We start from the raw sequence: 24,845 nt of genomic DNA, 5'->3' as shown, positions 1-24,845 counted from the left end.
GATCAACATTCCATTGTTATTCCCGGAACATATCTATTAACCAATTACAGCCCTCTGTGCGCCTTTTACAGCAAATTTTCAATTTCCCAGGATGAGCACCAGCGCGTTTTTTTTTCCAACTGCAGAGAAAAGAAAAGAAAAGCAAATTTGTAGGTTCACATTATTGTTTACAGAGTTACAGTAATGTAACACCACAATCGGAATTAATTCATTAATTAATATTAATAATAATAATAATAATATATATATATATATATATATATATATATATATACATATATATATATATATATGTATATATATATATATATGAATGATATATATATTAGAACTAATGGTTAACTGTTGTGTGTTTATTTGTGGGGTTTTTTTTTGTTTTTTTTAGAATCTTAGCTCTTTATGTTTTTTAAATTATTTTTATTTAATCTAATTTTCATGTTTCAACACCACTTCATCCTGGTCAGGGTTGCAGAGGGTTCAGCTTCCCCGAGACCACTGGCACAATGCATTAACACACTTCTGAACAGAATGCCAATCTATCAGAGGGCCTCAGCAACCCCTCCACCCAACATAGACAATCATGACTGTATGTAGACACCCGACTGGCGTATAGCACTGCTGGGGATTCGAACCCTTGATTTAGCTAGTGTAATTTACCACTATGACATCTAGGCTCTTTATTTACTTTTATACTAATTATAAATATAAATAAACATTCATTAAATTATGGTATTGAAGTTATTTTAAATTACAAATAATATTTAAAATTATTCATTGCACTGTTTTGCACAATATTAAACATTCTGACTGACTTATACATAAACAAATATTTGATTAATATTTTAAAGTTATGTGTGTTGTGCTGGTATGAGTGGATCAGACACAGCAGCGCTGCTGGAGTTTTTAAATACTGTGTCCACTCACTGTCCACTCTGACACTCCTACCTAGTTGATCCACCTTGTAGATGTAAAGTCAGAGACGATCGCTCATCTATTGCTGCTGTTTGAGTTGGTCATCTTCAAGACCTTCATCAGTGGTCACAGGACACTGCCTACGGTGCTTTGTAATGTGTCACATGTTTTTTTATCTCTTCATTGAGGGTTGGTACTCGCTGTAGCACACTTTGAACATGGATCAGACAATTATAATCATGGATAAGTTTGTTATTACTTTTCTAGAATCATCATTTTCATAAAATGTAGCCAATAAAATGTAGCTAAGCTTCTTCACTGTTTAACACCATAGCTTTTCCATTAACAAGAAGCTGTGTCTGAAACATAATATAAAATTATATAGGAATACAAAACAGCATATGGTATGCCAGCATGTGGGTTACAATATCATTTATTGGATACTTCATATAATGTGTTGTTGTTCTTTACAGTTTGACATTTTGGCCTTTATCTAATATCCTGATTGGCATATAAAAAAGAAAATGAACAATTACATTTTTATTTAGTGTGTCAGGCTATGGATAAACATAATTGGATCATCTTAATTGGACTAACACCAGATTAGAAAGGAAACAAGCAAAACAACTAAAGGTCAAAATGCCTCAGTGTCTAACTGTTCATTGTATTGTTTTAAACTGTGCTGGTGTTGCTTTTGGTGCAGAGAAAGAGAAACTTTCTTCCTAGTTCCTAGTGGGCAGGTTTTGTTCATGATCCTTAAACCCTGACCTGAAAATCGTTTTTATAAAATAATGCTACCACCACCAAATTTCACAGTCAGAGAATATCACTTTATTTTTTTGCCATTTTGTTTATGCATTTTTTCCTCTTTTCTCCCAATTTAGTGTAGTCAGTTCGTCTTACGCTGCTGGAGACTCCGGTCGTGTCCAAGGAGGGTATTTTTGCCTTCCTCACACTCCCTCTGACGCATGCTCAGTCCATTGACCCCTTTTTATTCGCCTACATATTCAGTAAATTTACGCTACAGTAACCAGGGGCTACTAACCAGGGTCCTTACACAGCGTCGAAGACCTCACCCACTTTTCAGTTCGGTCTTTGTCTTACCCGGCAGACCAATTTTGTCTACTACAGGCACTGCCAAATATGCCTGCTAGAGGGCGCCTTGATGACCAGTAGCACAGCTGAGGTTTGAAATCAGAAGCTCAGAATCTTATCGCTGGTGTGCTAGCAGAATATTCCGCTGCGCCACCTGGGCGCCATCACTTTAAATTTAAGTAAGTCTTTCTGCACCTTCACTGAGGACTCTTGCAGGTAGCGTTTTGCAATCATTTCAGCAAATTGCTAAGAATATTCATTACAGAACAATCACTGAACACTGGCTCCCCTAGACATGCCAATCAAGCCCTTGCTCTGTATAACTATGTTCGAAGTTTAACCTTAGACCAGACCAGAAAGAAAACAAGCACAAGCACTAAAGGTCAAAATGTCTCAGTGAATGAGAGTTCAGTATTTCTCCTATTTAGGAAAACTTCACTCTGATTGATATATTGCTTTGACTTCACAGTTGTTTAGAGTAAGATTAATGAGACCGTACTTATGGAGATTCATATCTACACGGCCTTGTTTTAGCCTCCTTTTGGCAGCTCTTGCAACCTTTTTTGGCCCATTCCTCTTTAGTAAAATGTTGTTTTATTTACTGACTTTCATTTCATGAATATGAACCCAAGATATTTCATGTTTTGTCTGGTCAACTTCATTCCATTCGTTAATATAAACCAACTCCTGCATTTCAGGCCTGCAACACATTCCAAACGTCTTTTTTCTGATTTATGGTTAGATTCAGGGTTGTAACTTCACACTGGGCGTGTCTCTGTGTTTTAAGTATACTACTAAGAATGACCTAGGTCATACTACATACTAAAGGTACAAATGATGTACCACTCCAACAACCAGAAAACGTACATTTCAATACCCTGTACCACTGAGACGGCAGGTTTAGTCCCATACCAGGGAGAAGGGGGAGGGTGAACCCAATATGCAGGATGCTTAACCAAGGTAGAACAATACTGTGGCTAAAGAGTCAGGTGGCCATGCGCTCACCACCACAGGGACATTGGCGACATGCCTTCAAACAAACCTACGACCACAGAGGAAAGTAGGAAACAATAAGATTAAAGAACAGAGATGATAGTTGAATTAACACAGGACTAGATACTTCATCCACTGGCGCATGACAACTCACATTTTCAGTAAAAAGTAGGGATGTAATGATACACTCTACCCACGATGCAATACAATGCGATTTTTTTAAAACAAAATGAAATTGAAGACAAATTATGACATTTCCTTTTATTATTTCACTTAAAAAATACAATAAAATTGTATTTGTGCTTATCTTTTATTTATCTAAATAATGAATGCCCTTTTATTTCAGAGGTAGGTACAAACTATGCCAAATAATGCAACAAATCCAACATTATATAAATAAATGAACAATACAAATAAAGAAAGTATCCTCACATAAATAAATTTGGCTGGAAAATCCCCCTACCTGGCAACTTTGTGAAGTGTCATCAACCAGGCGAGGTGAATAGCGCCAGTGCCCTCTGCTGTTTAAAGTGAATATCGATTCATCTTAAATGAATAACCGATTCGAATCGTGGCACATGTGCACCGATTTTTAACTGTCTTGTGGTGCATCGTTACATCCCTAGTAAAAAGAGAAGATAGTGTGGCTGCTCGCTGTTTTTAATTGAATAATGAGCTCCTCTATCACTGACTCATCACGGGTATAATGTGGATTCGGTTGTGGGGCTCCGGTCAGAAGGGTGTGGTCATGCCAGCTCTGGAGGCAGCCTGTCTGTCCGTAGTGGTTACTCCTTGACAGCCAAAAGGCGCCACTAATCAGCTAACTTCATCTGAAAAATGCCTACGTCTAAGCAGGCGGAAACAAGAGATGCCGGCCTCACAGAGCATGTAGGTGCCACTGCGTCACGAACACTATACAACACAAGCCAGCAAGCAAAAGCCCAAAGAGAATGGTATTTGAAGTATCTCAGAGTTGCAGCACATTAACACTCATGAGACGCAGAGACTGTTTGATAAAAGAGACTGCAACATAGTCATTCCCTATTTGTAAATCTTGTTTATCATGACTGCCCACACAAGACTAGGTGTACAAGACTAGTCGCAGTGATGAGTACACTATGACTTCACTATATATAAAGTACATGGTCACACATCTATGGTCATGTGTCTTTGGGTCTTTCTCAAAACCTAGTGATCTGCCTACTGCCTACCTGGGCCTACCTAAATTGTGAGGATTTTAATAAGACATGAAACTTATAAGGCAGGTTATTTAGATGCGTCACCACAATTTTCTCTAACTAAGCTAACACAGTTGGCCTAAGGCCATTCAAACCAATGGGATGAGGTGGCGCAACCCACTAGCATGCAAGTTCACATCTCTACTGTGTATCGAAAACTGTTAAATTATCACTGACAAGCCCGAATTTGCAAATAAATGACACTTGTACACCTTTATACAAATTCAAATCAATAAGAATCTATTTACATTTGAAAAGAACTCGTTTGTTGCTCAGCATTTGTCCACTATATTTGTAATTTTTTGTAAGAAAAGTTGTGCCGCACTGAATGCTGGGATTGCCTTCGCCGCTAAGGAAGCATCGGATGCTTCCTCAATATTCAGTCAGTTTATAGCCTCAAAATAAGGCACCTTAGTAGGCAGCATTTTAATGTATCTAAGAATTTAGACAGCCTTCTTTTTGGGGGAGCACATTGGATGACGTAAAATGCTGTCTATGTAGAGCATATACAGTATATATTCACAATATTTTAAAATTAATTTGTCTGCTCTCAAATATCAGCCTTTGAATTTTAATTTTTGATACTAAGACAGTCATCATCAAAACAAAAGTTCATAAATTAATAAAAAGTTTAAGATATTAACAATAAATAATGTATCATAAATGATGAGGGTTACTTTTTAACAAGCCACTTAATGTTTGTGTGTATTCTATATGGTTAAAAGAATGTTGACACCTGTCCATTAGCCCATTAGGTTTGTTGGACATCTCATTCCAAACCATTAATATAGAGTTGCATTCTATTAGTGTCTAAACAGGCTTTCCACAAGATTTGAAGAGCATGGCTGTGGGAATTTGTGTTTAGGCACTGATGAGTGACAAATGGTGACTCACAATAAATATTGTAATTTACACTTAATGTTAATTGGGGTTGTGGTCAGTGTTCTGTTCAGGCCACTCCAGATCAGGTTCCTCCAGACCAGACTTATCAAACTTTGTCTTTATGGACCTTGCTTTTTGGGGCACAGTCATGCTAGAACAGGGATTGGGTTTGGGTGGTGGTGTTGTTTCACTGATTTGTATGGCAACCTGTCCGCTCAGTAAATCAGACCCACCGAAACCCCCAATTAATGAATAAATGAATAATTTGTATAGCTGAATCACCAGTACATTATAATTAATAGGAGTGTCCACATAGTTTTGGCTCTAATGCGTATTTAACACAGGGTTATGATCTACCTCTTCTGATGCCCTTTACACACACTTAACAAGTCCTGTTTATACAAAACATAGATTCCAACCCTTGGTAATTTTTATGAAAGGTATGACAGTGTGAACATTTTGATATCACCCAGGTCTCACTGCTTATTATTATCAGGAATTCATACACATTCAACCACGTGGCACTGTTATCGAAAACTCTCTTATCTGATGCAACTCGATGATGATTGGACTTGCGCAGAAGTCAGCTGACAAATCTGGTGTTGGGAAAGCGGGCTGATGACACATAACACAATTCCTTACAGCACGCATGATGTGTCAGCTGATTTCCTGACTATGAGCAGAATTCCTGTATGAACAAACTCTATTAACAAGCACTGATCCTCCCTGAGGTTATGTTCTATCATCTTCCCCTATAAAATACACTGGGGAATTTACCCCACTGATCTTGAAGGACTTTTTTTTCCATTACATAGTGAGTAGTGAGATCCGCCCTTCCTCTTGTATTGCTGATATTTACATTTTTGGCATTTAGCAGACACTTTTATCCAAAGCAACTTACAGTACAGTGACAGTATACTGTCTAAGCAATTAAGGGGTGAAGGGCCTTGCTCAAGGGCCAAACAATGGCAACCTGGCAGTGGTGGGGCTTGAACCAGCAACTTTTTGATTACGAGTCCAGTACCTTTTTGTGATTGCTATCAGGAATTGTTACGTGATTATAAACAATATTGTTATGCAGTTTAAATCCTGACTATAGGTGCGTTCTGTTATATGTGGATGGTAACTTTGCCCGGGTCAGTTCTCCAAACTTCAAACTGGTTTACAGCATTGCATAAGGCATTTCCCAGCAAGAACATCAATACTTGTAGTTGTGTATATTGTAACCAAATGATAATGCATCTGACATCTCACTGTCCAGCTAGAACATCAAATGCTCACAAATATTCATTTACTAATGTTTTTAAAGAAATTTTTTTGCAATCCCCCCTAATTATCTCTCTAATATAGTCGTATTTAATTACCCTGATTGCATTACACCTCCCCTCTACCGATACAACCCTCCTCTGCTGACTGAAGAGTGCCGCAACTCTCCGACGTGTGCAGTACCGACTGCATCTTTTCACCTGCACGAGGCAAGTTCATATGTTGATCAGCTTTGTGTACGGAGAGCCACACCCTGGTCAACGCATTATTCCTTGACTCTGCGCAGGCGCCATCAATCAGTCAGAAGAGGTCATAACGGCATCAGTTATGAGGTCACTATACGGCTATACCCTCCATGTATGAACAACAAGCCAATCATTGTTCATGTAGGTGCCCAGCACAGCCAGATGGCAGAGCTGAGATTCGAAATGATGTGTTCGAAATCCCAGCTCTGGTGGGCTAGTGTGTTTTACGGCTACACCACCTGAGCGCCTTTACTAATGTTTTTATCAACATCGCACAAGGACTATTAGTCTAGGTCGGCACGTGAAACAATATTTCTGTCTACACTGTAAAACTCTGGTGTGTGTGTGTATGTGTGTGTGTGTTTGTGTATATACTGTATATATATACTGTATATGCTGTATATATATATACATACAGTGTATCACAAAAGTGAGTACACCCCTCACATTTCTGCAGATATTTAAGTATATCTTTTCATTTGACAACACTAACAAAATGACACTTTGACACAATGAAAAGTAGTCTGTGTGCAGCTTATATAACAGTGTAAATTTATTCTTCCCTCAAAATAACTCAATATACAGCCATTAATGTCTAAACCACCGGCAACAAAAGTGAGTACACCCCTTAGTGAAAGTTCCTGAAGTGTCAATATTTTGTGTGGCCACCATTATTTCCCAGAACTGCCTTAACTCTCCTGGGCATGGAGTTTACCAGAGCTTCACAGGTTGCCACTGGAATGCTTTTTCACTCCTCCATGACGACATCACGGAGCTGGCGGATATTCGAGACTTTGCGCTCCTCCACCTTCCGCTTGAGGATGCCCCAAAGATGTTCTATTGGGTTTAGGTCTGGAGACATGCTTGGCCAGTCCATCACCTTTACCCTCAGCCTCTTCAATAAAGCAGTGGTCGTCTTAGAGGTGTGTTTGGAGTCATTATCATGCTGGAACACTGCCCTGCGACCCAGTTTCTGGAGGGAGGGGATCATGCTCTGCTCAGTATTTCACAGTACATATTGGAGTTCATGTGTCCCTCAATGAAATGTAACTCCCCAACACCTGCTGCACTCATGCATCCCCAGACCATGGCATTCCCACCACCATGCTTGACTGTAGGCATGACACACTTATCTTTGTACTCCTCACCTGATTGCCGCCACACATGCTTGAGACCATCTGAACCAAACAAATTAATATTGGTCTCATCAGACCATAGTACATGGTTCCAGTAATCCATGTCCTTTGTTGACATGTCTTCAGCAAACTGTTTGCGGGCTTTCTTGTGTAGAGACTTCAGAAGAGGCTTCCTTCTAGGGTGACAGCCATGCAGACCAATTTGATGTAGTGTGCGGCGTATGGTCTGAGCACTGACAGGCTGACCCCCCACCTTTTCAATCTCTGCAGCAATGCTGACAGCACTCCTGCACCTATCTTTCAAAGACAGCAGTTGGATGTGACGCTGAGCACGTGCACTCAGCTTCTTTGGACGACCAACGCGAGGTCTGTTCTGAGTGGACCCTGCTCTTTTAAAACGCTGGATGATCTTGGCCACTGTGCTGCAGCTCAGTTTCAGGGTGTTGGCAATCTTCTTGTAGCCTTGGCCATCTTCATGTAGCGCAACAATTCGTCTTTTAAGATCCTCAGAGAGTTCTTTGCCATGAGGTGCCATGTTGGAACTTTCAGTGACCAGTATGAGAGAGTGTGAGAGCTGTACTACTAAATTGAACACACCTGCTCCCTATGCACACCTGAGACCTAGTAACACTAACAAATCACATGACATTTTGGAGGGAAAATGACAAGCAGTGCTCAATTTGGACATTTAGGGGTGTAGTCTCTTAGGGGTGTACTCACTTTTGTTGCCGGTGGTTTAGACATTAATGGCTGTATATTGAGTTATTTTGAGGGAAGAATAAATTTACACTGTTATATAAGCTGCACACAGACTACTTTTCATTGTCTCAAAGTGTCATTTTGTCAGTGTTGTCCCATGAAAAGATATACTTAAATATCTGCAGAAATGTGAGGGGTGTACTCACTTTTGTGATACACTGTATATATATATATATATATATATATATACAAGGGGTTGGACAATGAAACTGAAACACCTGGTTTTAGACCACAATAATTTATTAGTATGGTGTAGGGCCTCCTTTTGCGGCCAATACAGCGTCAATTCGTCTTGGAAATGACATATACAAGTCCTGCACAGTGGTCAGAGGGATTTTAAGCCATTCTTCTTGCAGGATAGTGGCCAGGTCACTACGTGATGCTGGTGGAGGAAAACGTTTCCTGACTCGCTTCTCCAAAACACCCCAAAGTGGCTCAATAATATTTAGATCTGGTGAGTGTGCAGGCCATGGGAGATGTTCAACTTCACTTTCATGTTCATCAAACCAATCTTTCACCAGTCTTGCTGTGTGTATTGGTGCATTGTCATCCTGATACACGGCACCGCCTTCAGGATACAATGTTTGAACCATTGGATGCACATGGTCCTCCAGAATGGTTCGGTAGTCCTTGGCAGTGACGCGCCCATCTAGCACAAGTATTGGGCCAAGGGAATGCCATGATATGGCAGCCCAAACCATCACTGATCCACCCCCATGCTTCACTCTGGGCATGCAACAGTCTGGGTGGTACGCTTCTTTGGGGCTTCTCCACACCGTAACTCTCCCGGATGTGGGGAAAACAGTAAAGGTGGACTCATCAGAGAACAATACATGTTTCACATTGTCCACAGCCCAAGATTTGCGCTCCTTGCACCATTGAAACCGACGTTTGGCATTGGCACGAGTGACCAAAGGTTTGGCTATAGCAGCCCGGCCGTGTATATTGACCCTGTGGAGCTCCCGACGGACAGGTCTGGTGGAAACAGGAGAGTCGAGGTGCACATTTAATTCTGCCGTGATTTGGGCAGCCGTGATTTTATGTTTTTTGGATACAATCCGGGTTAGCACCCGAACATCCCTTTCAGACAGCTTCCTCTTGCGTCCACAGTTAATCCTGTTGGATGTGGTTTGTCCTTCTTGGTGGTATGCTGACATTACCCTGGATACCGTGGCTCTTGATACATCACAAAGACTTGCTGTCTTGGTCACAGATGCGCCAGCAAGACGTGCACCAACAATTTGTCCTCTTTTGAACTCTGGTATGTCACCCATAATGTTGTGTGCATTGCAATATTTTGAGCAAAACTGTGCTCTTACCCTGCTAATTGAACCTTCACACTCTGCTCTTACTGGTGCAATGTGCAATTAATGAAGATTGGCCACCAGACTGGTCCAATTTAGCCATGAAACCTCCCACACTAAAATGACAGATGTTTCAGTTTCATTGTCCAACCCCTGTATATATATTTGAAGTTTTTTAACTCTATTTATTTCAAAAACAAATGGCATCACTTTTCTACATACCTTCTGATGCAGTTCTTCCAGCGTCGTACCATCTTGTTAATGCAATCAGCAAAAAATGTTTTTGGCTAAGTGTGTAGCCACTGATGCACCTCTGCTTTCACATCATCATCACATGAAAATCTTCTTCCCCTTACAGCTTCTTTGAGTGTCCAAAAAGGTGGAAATCAGATGGCGCTAAATCTGGACTATAAGCTCTCTCTCTCAGTCTCTCAGCCACGACCAATTACTACTCCTCCCACCCTCACCGTTTCCAACCAAAATATAAAAGTGAGGAAACTTTTTGAAGATCCCTCAGATATATACATACAGTATATATATATTTTTTTTTTCTTTTGAGTACTCCCATATTTAAGTCTTGTACACAGTTTTTATGCTGGTGCAATCCTTCTGTTTTGAGCCAGGCTTGTGATTGGCGCTGAGAGTGCACTGACAAGAACATACGGCCAATGGAATGCACCACTAAGATTCGAACCCAACATCCCCAGATTTAACGTTACTGGGCTGGCATACTTTACCACTGCACCACTCACAGGCTAACAAGGAATATAAATAATTAAATATAACTATATTATGTATTTACATTTATATAGTATGTGTTTTCTTTTTTTTTTTCAAATAAGAAGCATAAATGCATACCAACTTACATTATGAATTTGTTGGTGTACAAATTTCTTACATTTTATTTAACTTTGTGGCATGGCTCCTTAATTCCCTCTTAATGATTATAATTGACTATAGCTGATGACTTCTCTGTACGCATATTAAGGCGGCTAGTTTGACTGCTTTTGTTAAAAAGAATATGGTCTTTTCATGGTCTGTAGGAAGAAAAACTCAACGGTCACCTAAAGAAAACCTCTTATCGAAGCCTATCATCCAAATATCATAAGAAGCTGCTGGAACACTTGTGACACTGTCTTTTTTTTTTTCTTTTTTTTTTACATCAGACTATGGAATGCTTACTTGACTGTGGATAAAGATATGTGTTTCACTTATTTGGTCATAGTAAACAAACTCAAGTCAAGTCAACTTTATTTATATAGCGCTTTTTACAATACTGTAGACATTGTCTCAAAGCAACTTTACAAAATCCAGGACCAACGGACTAAAACCCCTGTTGAGCAAGCTGGGGGCGACAGTGGCAAGGAAAAACTCCCTTAAAATTACAGGAAGAAACCTTGAGAGGAACCAGACTCAGCAGGGACCCATCCTTCTTGGGTGGCCTGGAGAATAATTTGAATAAATAGGATTTACACAATATCATACACACACAAATTAAAATTAACTAAAAGTTATAACTAGCAAAAATAATGAAAGTTTTTCATTATTCAGTTATTATTCAGTCCAGTCTGTGAAAGTCTGTAGTAAGTTCTTGGTGCAAACACGCCAGGTGTCCGTCACATCTGGCAGGAGCAGCATTGTTGGCACGGCAGTCTCGACTTCATTCCTTAACCTTGTGTGGGTAAACAGGTTTTCATCAGAACCACCTCGGGGTAAAACAACAGAAAATGTAGTTAAAAATGTAAGGTCATAAAGGCTTTCACAGGAAACCTCCCCCACCGTCATCAAACTGTCTTCAGAACCTCCTGAATTCCATTCCACAGACTTTTATATTGTGCGTGTCTCTTGCTATTTAAAAATCTGACTAACTATAAATAAAAACCCTAACAAAACTTTAAATTACAGTCATGGTGACCAGACCATAAAATGTATTTAATTATACACATAATGAACATACAGCTGGGAACAAAAAAAGTGTGATAACCACTACTGGAATAGAAATTTGTCGATTGTCGATTGATTTCACCTTAGCAACCAATAGCTCAACTGCGCTGCTGTATTGACCTCTGAAATGGTGGTGTTGGGCTGGATCTATACACTGCACATCCAGATAATGAAATGAACTAGTATTTATCAGCACTGCTCAGCCAGTAAAATCGTTTATTAATAGACTGCTCGATTTAAAAGTAGCAACACTACCTGTGGTGACGCTGTTTCTTTTCCAGTAGTTAGGTGGTGTTCATGCTAGCTCTTGGAGAAATCTAATTAGCACCTGGCTCGTGTTGTCTCGAGGGTCATCCCGTTATCAGATTACCAAAGTGCATATAAATCTGGTTATCAGATTATTGGGAGAAAAATGCGATTTCTTGCATTCATCTGATTATTTTGTGCATGATGTTTAAATTTCTCCTACGATAAGCCACTCAACAGTTACTTCGAAAAGCAAATGTGGAACCAATGTGGACTTGAAATGAGTAACAGAACTTTAGCTAAAGAATAAAAACTTTAAAATAGAATCTTTACAGAATAAACCTGGTTTCTAGACATACACTGTCTTGCCAAAAGTATGTGGACACTTGACCGTGATCTTGTTAGACATTCTATTACAAAAACATGTGCATTGTTATAAAATCCCCCAACCAATTTCTTTGAGGAACAACCTCTACTCTTCTGGGAAGTATTTCCACTGCATTTTGGAGTGTGTTAGTGGGACCAGTTGGTAGTCAGGGACTTTTATGGAACATTGAATTTAAAAGATGTTTAGTAGGATTGACACAGTCAAGTCACATTATTATGACCACTTCCTACTCATAAAGGAAGTCATGTTTTGTGAGCTGGCTTGGTGGGTATATGAGGTGTGCGATAGGCTGTCTGCACGTATATCCCTTGTTGCTGTCATGGATAAAAGTACCATGGGTAAAATTGTCTTCCCTGAGCCGGATGAAATCTTCCAGCAAGACAATGTGACATGTTACACTGCTGGAATTATCCAACATTGGTTGGAAGAGCATGACCAAGACTTCCAAGTACTACCCTGGCCCCCTATTTCCCCAGACTTGAACTCAACTGAGCATCTGTGGGACCACCTCGATCATGGTGGTCGCTCTGTGGATCCTCCCCCACACTCCCTCCAGCATCTGTGGCTCTACATACCTGTGACAACCTACCATGACTTTATTGAGTCACTCCCAGCTGCTTTCTGTGATGCACACACCAGTTACTTAGGATATTAGCTGCTGGTCATAATAATGTGACTCAACTGTGTATGTACACTTTATGTCCAAAAGTATTTAGACACCTGACCATGGGCTTGTTGGAGCCACAATGGGCCTCACCAGTGGCCAAAAGCTGGCTTTGTGGGGCCCTCACATGCATTGATAAGTACTGTAGTTATACACTTGAATGGACTAGTTCTGCAAGGTCAGTTGCTATTCTTTTAAACAGAACTTAAAATAGAGTTTCCTCTTTGTGATCTTTTGAGCTATAACAATAGCTCTTCTGAAAAGACTTCTCAGGTATGTGGAAATCTGTGCCCATTTAAAGGAGCATTTATATAGCTGTTCACTAATGTTGGTCAAAAAAGCATTAACGTATGTTCCAGTTCATTTCAAAGCTGTTCAGTGGGGTTGAGGTCAGGGCTCTGCAGAGGTCACTGGAGTTTCTTTAAAACAAGCTTTTCTTCATGTCTTCATAGGCCGTGCTTTATATACAGGGCCAATATAATGCTGAGCCTTCCCTAAACTGTTGCTGCAAAATTGGAAGAATGTATTTCCTTTATATAATGGAATTATTACACTTGTTAGCAATTGCCGTGTCTGAAACACATTAATTCAAAATTTAAAAGTGGTGTCCCAATATCTTTGAGCATATAATGTATTTACAGACCTTGTTTTGAGCAACTGGAACAGTTCTAGCCCAAACTGCTCCCACAAAGTTGGAGGCATTATTAGATTATAAAACAGCTGAGCTCCATAATTAGAAGGGCTGTCTACATACTTTTGGCCATATAGTGTGTTGAGCAGAACTCAGAGCTGGTTACCGTCAACTAAAAAGTGTTTGTACTTAATACTAATTATTACAATTATAATAATTTTTTTTTCTCTCCCATATACCAACCCAGCTGCCTGTATGCTGCATCTGGAAGGGTGATTGGCTAAATGGTGGCCACACTAATTAAGTGTCACATTAAGTGCTGTTTTATTACCACACAAATATCAATGCAGCGAAAAATGCTAAACGCTAAACGACTAAACAAGATGAACGGCATCATGCCAGTCAATTCAATTCATATTTGAATACATAAAAGCAGTTTGGAACCAAAGTGGCAAGCACAAATCTGTTTAGATTTATTAGGTTGATGCTCACAATTGAGCTTAAAAGGTTGCTATGGTAAAAGTATGGGTCGCATCAGCTGCTGTTTTTTTTATTAGCCGGATGCTACAGCCAAGATTTTCTACTAATAAAAGGCACGTACATAGTGTTTATTATAACATTATATTTATTTTATTAATATCTGTAACACGAGTCCATCATTATATCAAGGGTCAGGAAGAGAACAGTCTAGTAGGTTCTCAGGCTTTTGAGTAGACCAGAAGGAATGGCATTGGCAGCATGTCAGCCTCAGGTCTACAGGATTTAGGAAAGGCACATGCCCAAACCACCTGAGGGAAGAAAAATAGGGTACAAATACAGTAATTCTTAAACAATCACAGACACCGACTTATTTGATAAAATACGTTAATATGTGGTTCACAGTCAGCTGATTTACATTAAAACTTTTGGCATTTAGCAGACGCTTTTTCCAAAGCATCAGTGTAACCAGCAACCTTACGATTACTAGTCCAAGTACCTTAACCACTAGGCTACAACTACCCTTATTTAGTTTGATTGCTTTGTGTAGATGTAGCACATAGAGATGTTTTAGTCTAAGACATTACATTGCATTTCTAAAGCTTGCATAACCAGATTGAATCCCATAGCTGCAAGTAAGGTATAGCTAAAATGCTAAGTCACGGCTAAATTGGTAATTGAATCACAATGCCACACCATTTCCAGTTATCGGCAGTAGTATGGCTCTAGACTATCAATCATAAGGCTGAGGGTTTGAACTCCAGTTCTGCCAAGCAGCCCACTCAGATACAGAAGTCGTGTCCGTCTGTTTTGACTCTGTGTTTTAAACAAGCTAGGCCTTGTGAATAAAATACTTTATTATTATTATTAACTCCACATAAGTAAGTGTAAATATTACAATAAATGCATTCTTTTAATATTTAGATCTTAGCCTGACCTTAGCAATGTGACACTAATGGCAAGTTTATGGGCATAAGGCTGCATGTCAGCATAGCTACTAAGCTACATGCTACTGAGCTCACATCACTCCCAATTTAATACATAGTCCCTGGCTTATTTAGTTTGATTAAAATGTGTAAATATATTTAATGGTTATAGTTTTATTGTTTACAAATGACTTTGATTAATTAGCTAGGGATTACTTTGTGTAGATGTAGGACAGAGACGTTTTAGTCAGAGACATTAAATTGCTTTTCTGAAGCTTGCATAACCAGATTGAATCCCACAGCTGCAAGTAAGGTATAGCTAAAATGCTAAATAACGGCTAAATTGCTAATCGAATCACAATGCCAAACCATTTCCAGTAATATGCAGTATTATACGCAGTATAGAAGTATGGCTGCAGGCTATCAATCATAAGGCTGAGGGTTTGAATATAAGGATATGTATATACTACAATAAATACATTCTTTTAATATTTAAACCTTAGCCTGACCCACATCACTCCCAATTTAATACATTGTCCACAAATTGACTGGCTTATTTAATTTGATTGACATGTGTAAATATCTTTAAGGGTTGTAGTTTCATTCTTTACAGATTGCTATGGATTACTTTGTGTAGATGTATCACAAAGAGATGTTATAGTGTGAGACATTAAATTGCATTTCTGAAGATTGCATAACCAGATTAAATCCCACAGCTGCAAGTAAAGTATAGCTAAAATGCGAAGTCATGGCTAAGGTGCTAATCGAATCACAATGCCAAACCAGCTCTAGGCTATCAATTATAAGGCTGAGGGTTTAAATTTCAGGTCAGCCAAGCAGCCCACTCAGGTACAGATGTGCTAAATAATGACTGATGCTGCTAGGCTATACAATATCTGGGCTATGTGAAAATAGACTCCACATAAGTATATGTAAATATTACAATAAATGCATTCTTTTAAAATGTAGACCTTAGCCTGACCCTAGTAACGTGACACTAATGCCAAGGTTATGGGCGTAAGGCTACAAGTAAACATAGCTACTAAGCTAAATGCTACCATGCCCAAATCACTCCACGGTTAAACAATATGCCTGAACAAGTGTACACTGGTTGCGTGACTGAAAGTATTTGTCAGTCTGCAGATTTACGTCACAAGGTGTCTTCTCTGACCCGTGTGGCAGGTTGCGTGTTTACAAATCTGCCCATCATTTTGCAGAGCCATAGAGGTCATGAGCCGCACGTACACACACACACACACACACACACACACAGAGACAACAGGTTGCATAAGATTAGTTACTAGTCCGTAAAGAACATTTTAAGAATGTCTTTCAACTTTGCATTGTCACTCAGGCTTTAAAGTAAATGGAGTGCAGTGGCAAGCAAATGTTTGTGAACCCTTTTGGATGTACTGGAATTTTTTCATGTCTCTTTAAATATAATGTTAAGTGTTACATTGTAAACTAGTCAGAAGAGCAAGCAAAGATGTGATGAGTGGGTCTTTTTAATTGCATTTTACAGAATGTCCCACATTTTCTGGAAGTGAGGTATGTATGTGCTTCTTAGCTTGACAGGTCTGTGCTTTAAATATATGTGGTCTTTAAGGGGCTTTCAACCTGTGGCCTGGGGGCCATTTGTAATGAAAAACACACATTAACATTAATATTTTCATTATGTTATCTTCAAAAATCAATACTCATTCTGATCAGGGCTGCAGTGGCTCGCTCTTAAGCATATCGGGAAACTCTACTCAAGAGCAATCATGGCGCTGGTCCATCAGAGGGCGTCACACACTTACCCACTTACTTACTTACAGACACTGAAAGAACATGTCCAACAACTCATAGTCTGTGCAAAAATTCAGGTAAACTTTGAACCCACAATCCCAGGAGCTTTGCAGGACTCTCTGTACCAGCTATGCCACTGTGCCACCATGAAATGATTTTACAAATGTTTAAAATAGTTATGATCATTGATAAAAATATAAAAATATCTGAGCCCTCAGGATAATGAGCGCATACAAAATGGGTAATTGAAGTCAGATGTTCTGATTAGTTTATATTTGAGTTTGACCTTTCCTGCCATATGTAAATTATTATTTTGCCTACAAGGTCAATACAATGGAATTCTGTATTTTGTACACCTTGAAAAAAGACTTGGGTCAACCAAACATTTGTGGACACCCAGCCATAACATTGGGAACCAATTTTAAAACACATTTGATGTGTCTGGAAAGGCTTTTTACTAGAATTCCCATTCCATTTACTTCCATTTAACCAAAGGAACATTAGTAAGGTGGGGCAGAGGTGTAGAGCTGTAATTCTTGTTTACGGTCAGTATTTCAGTGCATCATGAAAGTGTTGAGTTCAGTTAGAATAATATTTGTAATACAGTATATGCTGTAGTATGATGTTCCCTCACTGAAACTGGGGGGTCCATACCAAGCAATGTAATACATTTCCAGGCCATTATTCCTCCTACACCATACTTTACAGTTGTCCCAAAAGTAACAAATTGTCTCCTTCTCTTGATTTTTCAATATTGTGCATGTTGATCTTGTACACTTCTAATCAGACATAAAAATCTAATCTACTGTATAAGCATTGGATGAACAGTTCTGAACAGTGCTGACATTGCTTCCAAAGGCAAATAAGTACTTAGTATTGAGGATAATAATAAGAATAACACATTTTATTTGCTTTTCTCCCAAATTCCAACCCATTTCAAGGACACAGCTAAAATGGTAGAAGAAGAACCAAGATGAAGTGCATCATGCCAGTCAATTGAATTCATATGATAACACAAAAGAGCAGGTTGGGACCAAATCTGATAATTACTTAACATGTAAATAGGCAGTGGCAAAATAGTTTAATCTTACTAACTAGCTGCTCACAATTAAGTTTAAAAGGCTGCTAATTTACATTTACATTTAACAGACGCCTTTATCCAAAGCGACTTACATTATAGTTACAGTATACAGTCTGAGCAACTGAGGGTTAAGGGCCTTGCTCAAGGGCCCAACAGCAGCAACCTGGCAGTGGTGGGGTTTGAACCAGCAACCTATTTTGCATATTAGCAGGTCATCATATTAAAGGTCAGTGAGTAGGAGAATACTTTTGTAGATTATCAAGTCTTTGAGTGGACCAGCAAGAATGTGTGACTGTTCATGAGCTTGTTAAACATCACATTATAAAACAATGGGTAGTGCTACTGAGTTAGACTTAACTTTGCCTTCAGTGTTCTACAACAGCCTTCGGTGTTCTATTAAAGCTTTCCATAACATTTTAAAATGTTAAATTCAAATGTATTGCTGTAAGCAAATTATTTTATCCAAAGTGGCTTATAATTTTGAAAGAATACAGTGTCAGCAATTTAGGGTTAAGGACCTTGATGCCCAACAATGGCAACTTGGTGATGAACCAGAGACCTTCTAAACAATAGTCCAGTACTGTAACCGCTGAGCTCCCACTGCTCATTGTGCCCATTTAGCATTTGTGAGGTTGGGCACTGATGATGGATGATATGGCTTGACCTTCACTTGACTTTCCAGTTATTTTCAAGTGCTTTGTGGGGTTACGGTCAGGGCTTTGTGCAGCACCAAACGTATAAGCGTTTATTGACTTTGCCTCGTGCATTGGGGACAGAGTCATACTATAACAATTAATAGCCTTTTTAAAACTGTTGCCACAAATACGCCTGTCATCAATTTGGGGCTGTAATGCTCAAACTTTAGACTGACAGGAAATGTATATACTGTATCTCTTGACATCTTTTTGTGACCCTACATGACCATACAAAGAATGTTCAACTACACTGATGTTTTTGAAAGTTTATTAGATAAGAAACACATGTGGCTGTCCATTCCAATTTTACCAAAATCCACCTTGATATTTCACAGCACCAGTGTGTTGTACATCTCTTTACCGGACTGTCTTTTGTCTGTATTTAACCTTTGCTCTGCTTTATCTGTGCTTAACTACACATGTATGACTAATATGATGGATGGTCGTGTGACGTAAGGTATAACATGTACCAGACACAGAGCAACACGGTATCTAAAAGAATGTGTGTTTTCAGGCTGAACCTGGGTTTAGTATGTACTATCATAGCTGACGCAGATACTGTATGTTCATGTGTGTAATAAACCCCTGCTGTTAGCTCCTAGACATTTCTATTTCATTATATTATGAGTAAAACACTGCTTATACTATGAGACTTGCACTTGAATTAACTATAATGACACAATCACATCATGAACACAATCTTTTCTAAAAATGTATGCTAGATGTGCACAGCGTTCTGATTGATGAACAAAGAGTAGATAAACAATGAAGCATCATCTTAACTTGAAAGCATGGTGACGATTTAGAAGTTGTTTGGGCCCTGAGGCAGCAACCCTGTCTTATGTTTCTGTATTTGGCTGCATTCATTCCTCTCTTAATCTTTTTTGTCATGTTGCCAGTATTCTTTATATGCCAAACAGGCTGTCATATGTCTTTTTGTTTAAATAGATAATCCCTACACCTCCCCTTTGGAAGACTTTAAAGACTTTGATGGAAATATATTTTTACATGGTTTAAGTGTAGATTAAGCCACTCCCAAGAGAGTAAAAATAAAAAAAGAACCGACAAAGAAAGGAAGTATTAAAAATGGAGAAAAAAGGTATTAGAGAAAAGACAGAAGATATGCAAACCTAATTTATGTTGGCAAAGTGCAAAAGAAATACATCCGTTTAACCAATCAGATCTCACACACGCACCAAATGTATTATTATTATTATTATTATGATTATTATTATTATAATTATTCTGTATATCGGTGACCATATATATTAGCATATTGCACATATACATACACACACACACACACACACATTCCAAAAAAATGTGGGATGGGGGCTAGTAATGAGATAAAAAAAACTAAATAATGATGTGATTGTAATCATGGTTTGGTACAACAGCAGCATCCAGGAAAGGGAAAAGAGTCTTTGATGAGCAAAGATGATCAGAGGATCTCCAGTTTGTCAACAAATGTGTGAGAAAATGATTGAAATGTTTAAAAACAATGTTGGACAAGATGGGAAGGGATTTATATATTTCTCCCTCTACAGTGAATAATATCATTAAACGATTCAAGGCATCGGGAGGAATTTCAGTGCGTAAAGGCCAAGGGCACAAGCTTAAGCCGAAGGCCTGTGATCTTCCATCCCTCAGACGGCACTGCATCAAGAACCGCCACTCAACAATAGCTGATATAACCACGTGGGTAAGAGATTGCTTTGGCAAACCTTTGTCAAGCACTACAATACAGAGTTACGTGGAGTCACAAATGGCACTTAAAAAAGAAGCCTTATGTTAACCATGTCCAGAAGCGGCGTCGACTTCTCTGGGCTCAGAGGCATCTATGGACCATCACACAGTGGAAACGTGTATTGTGGTCAGATGAATCAGCATTCCAGGTCTTTTTTGGAAAAAATGGACGCCTGGACCAAAGACAAAAAGGACCATCCAAACTGTTATTAGCAACAAGTATAAAAGCCAGGGTCTGTCATGGTATGGGGCTGTGTCAGTGCCCTTGGGAAAGGTCATTTACAATCATGACCTGTCCCCAATACAGAAAGTGTGTATAATTTTGAAATGAATAATGTAACAATGATGATGCCGTACTGTTGCACATCTTAAGACGTGTTTGCAGGAAGAATGGGACAAAATAAAACTGTATGAATCTTGTGTAATATAAAATAAAACTGTAAAAATGTTAATGCTGGTTTTAAATGTAATGTCCAGCAACTCATGGTCGTGTCCATATATTTTTTGGGCATATGGACTATTTAAAAGCTGCTGTTTTTTTTAAGAAACTATAGCAAAACGAATGCAGTGATAAACAGACTTGAATGAATACTAATATTCTGTATTTTTAAAAAATGCTGAATCAACCAACTGTCTTGTGGTCACATTTTAACTAGCCAATCAGGCGTGTACTACATTAGAACAATTGCAGAAATACAACCTCTTATTCATTTTGAATTCCTTAGTTGTACCAGCACTGTAAACACATTCTTAAGTAATAACATGACTCAAATAGCTCATCACATTTTGCCTGTAGGGATCTTCTGTCTAGACTGTATGAACAATCACTCTCCTTTAAGCTGGACATGTAATCATGTAATTAACTCATTCCTTTACTTGCTGTTTTTTTCTAGATGATTATGACAACCCTGAGATTCCAAAGCTGGAGAAGAGCATCAGTGGGAGCAGTCCGACACGGGACCGGCTTTTACTCACTGTGGCGGCGCTTTTCCTCGTCGCGCTGTCCGTCTCCTAGCACTCGTATGATGGAACTCACTAGCAAGGCTTGTGAAAAGTCATCGGGCAGGACAGGAGATGGGGAAGAACTTAAATATCAAGACAATACAGGAAAAGATTTCCACAGGATTCCGTCAGGATTTCCACAGTGGTGTGGTTGCTACTGCCTTTATTTGCAGTGGAACAGTGGGTCGTGAATGTCAGCTTGGGCCATAGCTTCAGGAACTGTGTGTGTGTGTGTATGTGTGTGTAAAATGGGAATAAGTGTTCACACACATGCTGATTGCACATCACGCTATATGTAAGGCCCCCCCCCTTCAATCTGATTAGCTTAATAAACTATTACCAATAATTCATTTAATCTGATTGTAGCAGGAGGTATTGGTACCACAGAGCACCATAAAGCCAGGTGTTACAAACCAGTAGCGTAGTCTAATTTTTTTATGTACGTAAAAGAACATGTGCAACAAATCTGAAGCATTATGGTACATAACTGAAAATGTATACACCTGATAGCAATAGGTGTGGCTGAAACAACATGTCCACACATTTATGGTCATGGTCATGGTTTTTCAGTATTTCAGATAACTGTGGATGCTAGTGATAAAAATGTAGAGTTTAACAATTATAATGGGTTGTGTCTCATACAAATCTCATACAAAAATCTCAGCAGTACTGTACTACAACGTTAGAGGCAGTAATAAATTAAGTCTGTTTAGGTATTTAATTACCTTACTAGAGGTGTAATGCTAATATTAAGTAGCTATCCTGCTTAGTCCCCCAATGCAGTCTCCCTAAATGCATCACTTCTTTATCTTTTTCTCCATTTGGCCATCTGAAAGGCTAGGGTTTTTTTGTTTTAAATAAAATAGGGTAATAAAGTCCTAATTAGTTTAGCAGAGTGACGTAAAAACTGAAAAAATTTTAAGCTTGCTTAGTGTCAACAGCCACAACTTTATATCGACTCAGTTTCCTCATCCTGCATCCTAGACAGCGAGTCAGTTCCTTCACCAGGCTGCTAATATCTATTGAGAACTATTTGCTTCATAACATGACTTCTGATCAAGTTTATGTACAAGTAAGTCAAGTAAAAGTATGAAACTTTGTGATGGGCTTGTGCCCTACTCAGGGTTTATTTCTATTTTGCATAGTGTTTAGTGTTTCCGGGATGGGCTACTGACAAACCATGAATGACCTAAAGAAATAAAGCATTAGCTAAAGATGATCCAATGAATGTATATTAATCAATAAGTAACATAAACAATAGTACAATAAATACAAAGACCTACAATATACACTGATCAGCCATAACATTAAAACCACCTCCTTGTTTCTACACTCACTGTCCATTTTTACCATATAGAAGCATTTTGTAGTTCTACAATTACTGACTAGTTCATCTGTTTCTCTACATACTGCTTTTATCCTGCTTTTATCCTAAGGACCCCCAGAGGACAACCACAGAGCAGGTATCATTTAGGTGGTGGATGATTCTCAGCACTACAGTGACAATGACATGGTGGTTAGTGAGTGTTGTGCTGGTATGAGTGGATCAGACACAGCAGTGCTGCTGGAGTTTTTAAATACCGTGTCCACTCACTGTCCACTCTATTAGGCACTCCTACCTAGTTGGTCCACCTTGTAGATGTAAAGTCAGAGACGATCGCTCATCTATTGCTGCTGTTTGAGTCGGTCATCTTCTAGACCTTCATCAGTGGTCACAGGACGTTGCCCACGGGGCGCTGTTGGCTGGATATATTTTTGGTTGGTGGACTATTCTCAGTACAGCAGTGACAGTGAGGTGTTTAAAAACTACATCAGCGCTGCGGTGTCTTATCCACTCATACCAGAACAACACACACTAACACACCACCACCATGTCAGTGTCACTGCAGTGCTGAGAATGATCCAACACTCGAATAATACCTGCTCTGTAGTGGTCCTGGGAGAGTCCTGACCATTGAAGAACAGCATGAAAGGGGGCTAACAAAGCATGCAGAGAAACAGATGGACTGCAGTCAGTAATTGTGGAACTACAAAGTGCTTCTATATGGTAAGTGGAGCTGATAAATTGGTGTATACAGACGACATTTCTAATCTAAAATAATTAAGGAGGGTGAGACTAGAGGCAAGAGTAGTGTTGGCCAGTACATGGTACTGAGTAAATGATAAGTGAGGTAAAAAACATATTCATGCCATGCAAATCACAGAAAAAAACAGTGAACGGTTTCTCTGAACAGCAATCAAACTGTCCAATTGACTATAAAAGTCTTCCGCAATAATTCAGACTTGTCCTGTTTGAAGAAAGACAGGGGGAAAAGGTTTCTCTGAACAGCAATCAAACTGTCCACGATAGTAAAGCTGCAAAGATCTTAACAAGCAAAATACACATTTGAAAATTGGGACCCAGCGTTCAAATGCCCAGCAGTGCTGTCGTATATTAGAGATTAGAAATCATTCATTAGCACTGCTTTGCTACTTGCCTAATGAAATAGTTTAAATAAGCTAACTAAATCAATAAAGAAAATGTTCTACCATTTAAATATCAGGAAATGTAATTAGACTTCTCCATTCTGTCTCAAACCAACTGCATACTGTGCTAAATAGATTAAATGACCAAAAATACACTGACCAGGCATAACTTAATAACCACTGACAGGTGAAGTGAATAACACTGATTATTTCTTCATCACAGCACCTGTTAGTGGGTGGGATATATTAGGCAGCAAGTGAACAATTTATCCTCAAAGTTGATGTGTTAGAAGCAGGAAAAATGGGCAAGCGTAAGGATTTGAGCGAGTTTAACAAGGGCAAAATTGTGTTGGCTAGACGACTGGGTCAGAGCATCTCCAAAACTGCAGCTCTTGTGGGGTGTTACCGGTCTGCAGTGGTCAGTATTTATCAAAAGTGGTCCAAGGAAGGAACAGTGGTAAACCGGCGACAGGGTCATGGGCGGCCAAGACTCATTGGTGCACGTGGGGAGCGAAGGCTGGCCCGTGTGGTCCGATCCAACAGACGAGCTACTGTAGCTCAAATTGCTGAAGAAGTTAATGCTGGTTCTGATAGAAAGGTGTCAGAGTACACAGTGCATCACAGTTGCAGGGCTGTTTTGGCAGCAACACAATGTTATGCCTGGTCGATGTATGTGGACACCTGACCATGAGCTTGTTGCACATTCTATTTCAAAACCATTAACATTAATACAGTTGGTCCCTTTTTGTGTTTATAACAGCCTCCACTCTTCTGGGAAGGCTTCCCTTAAGATTTTGGAGTGCACTTGTTAGAATTTATGCCCATTAAGTCAAAAGAGTACTGATGTTGGACGAGAATGGCTTGGAGTAAATGCTCTTATACATTTAAGACATGTTCTATAGTGTTGAAGTCAGTGCTCTGTAAAGGCCACTGAGGTTTCATCCTCACCAAGGGTTATCAC

At 39.2% G+C, this 24,845-nt stretch overlaps 1 protein-coding gene and 1 long non-coding RNA gene across 4 annotated transcripts in view; one reads left to right on the top strand and one right to left on the bottom strand.

The window, feature by feature from the left end:
• efna3b (ephrin-A3b) overlaps positions 1 to 21,816 on the top strand; it is a 209,876-nt gene extending 188,060 nt beyond the window's left edge. For all 3 annotated transcript variants that reach the window (XM_062991925.1, XM_062991926.1, XM_062991927.1), the window contains one exon: positions 21,310 to 21,816. In XM_062991925.1, coding sequence (XP_062847995.1) covers positions 21,310 to 21,431 — 122 coding nt within the window. In that variant the 3' untranslated portion in view covers positions 21,432 to 21,816. The remainder of the gene's footprint in view (positions 1 to 21,309) is intronic.
• Positions 14,430 to 21,476, bottom strand: LOC134310360 (uncharacterized). The gene is made up of 3 exons (XR_010011291.1): positions 21,392 to 21,476; positions 16,256 to 16,305; positions 14,430 to 14,491 (listed from the first exon to the last, which is right to left on the bottom strand). It is a non-coding gene; the product is annotated as an uncharacterized LOC134310360 (long non-coding RNA).
• Positions 21,817 to 24,845: the final 3,029 nt, after the last annotated feature.

Source organism: Trichomycterus rosablanca, chromosome 3 (genome assembly GCF_030014385.1).
Source record: "Trichomycterus rosablanca isolate fTriRos1 chromosome 3, fTriRos1.hap1, whole genome shotgun sequence".
In the NCBI taxonomy this organism is placed as follows: domain Eukaryota; kingdom Metazoa; phylum Chordata; class Actinopteri; order Siluriformes; family Trichomycteridae; genus Trichomycterus; species Trichomycterus rosablanca.
Note: the sequence above shows the minus strand (reverse complement) of the source record. Positions and strands in the feature narration are given on the sequence as shown.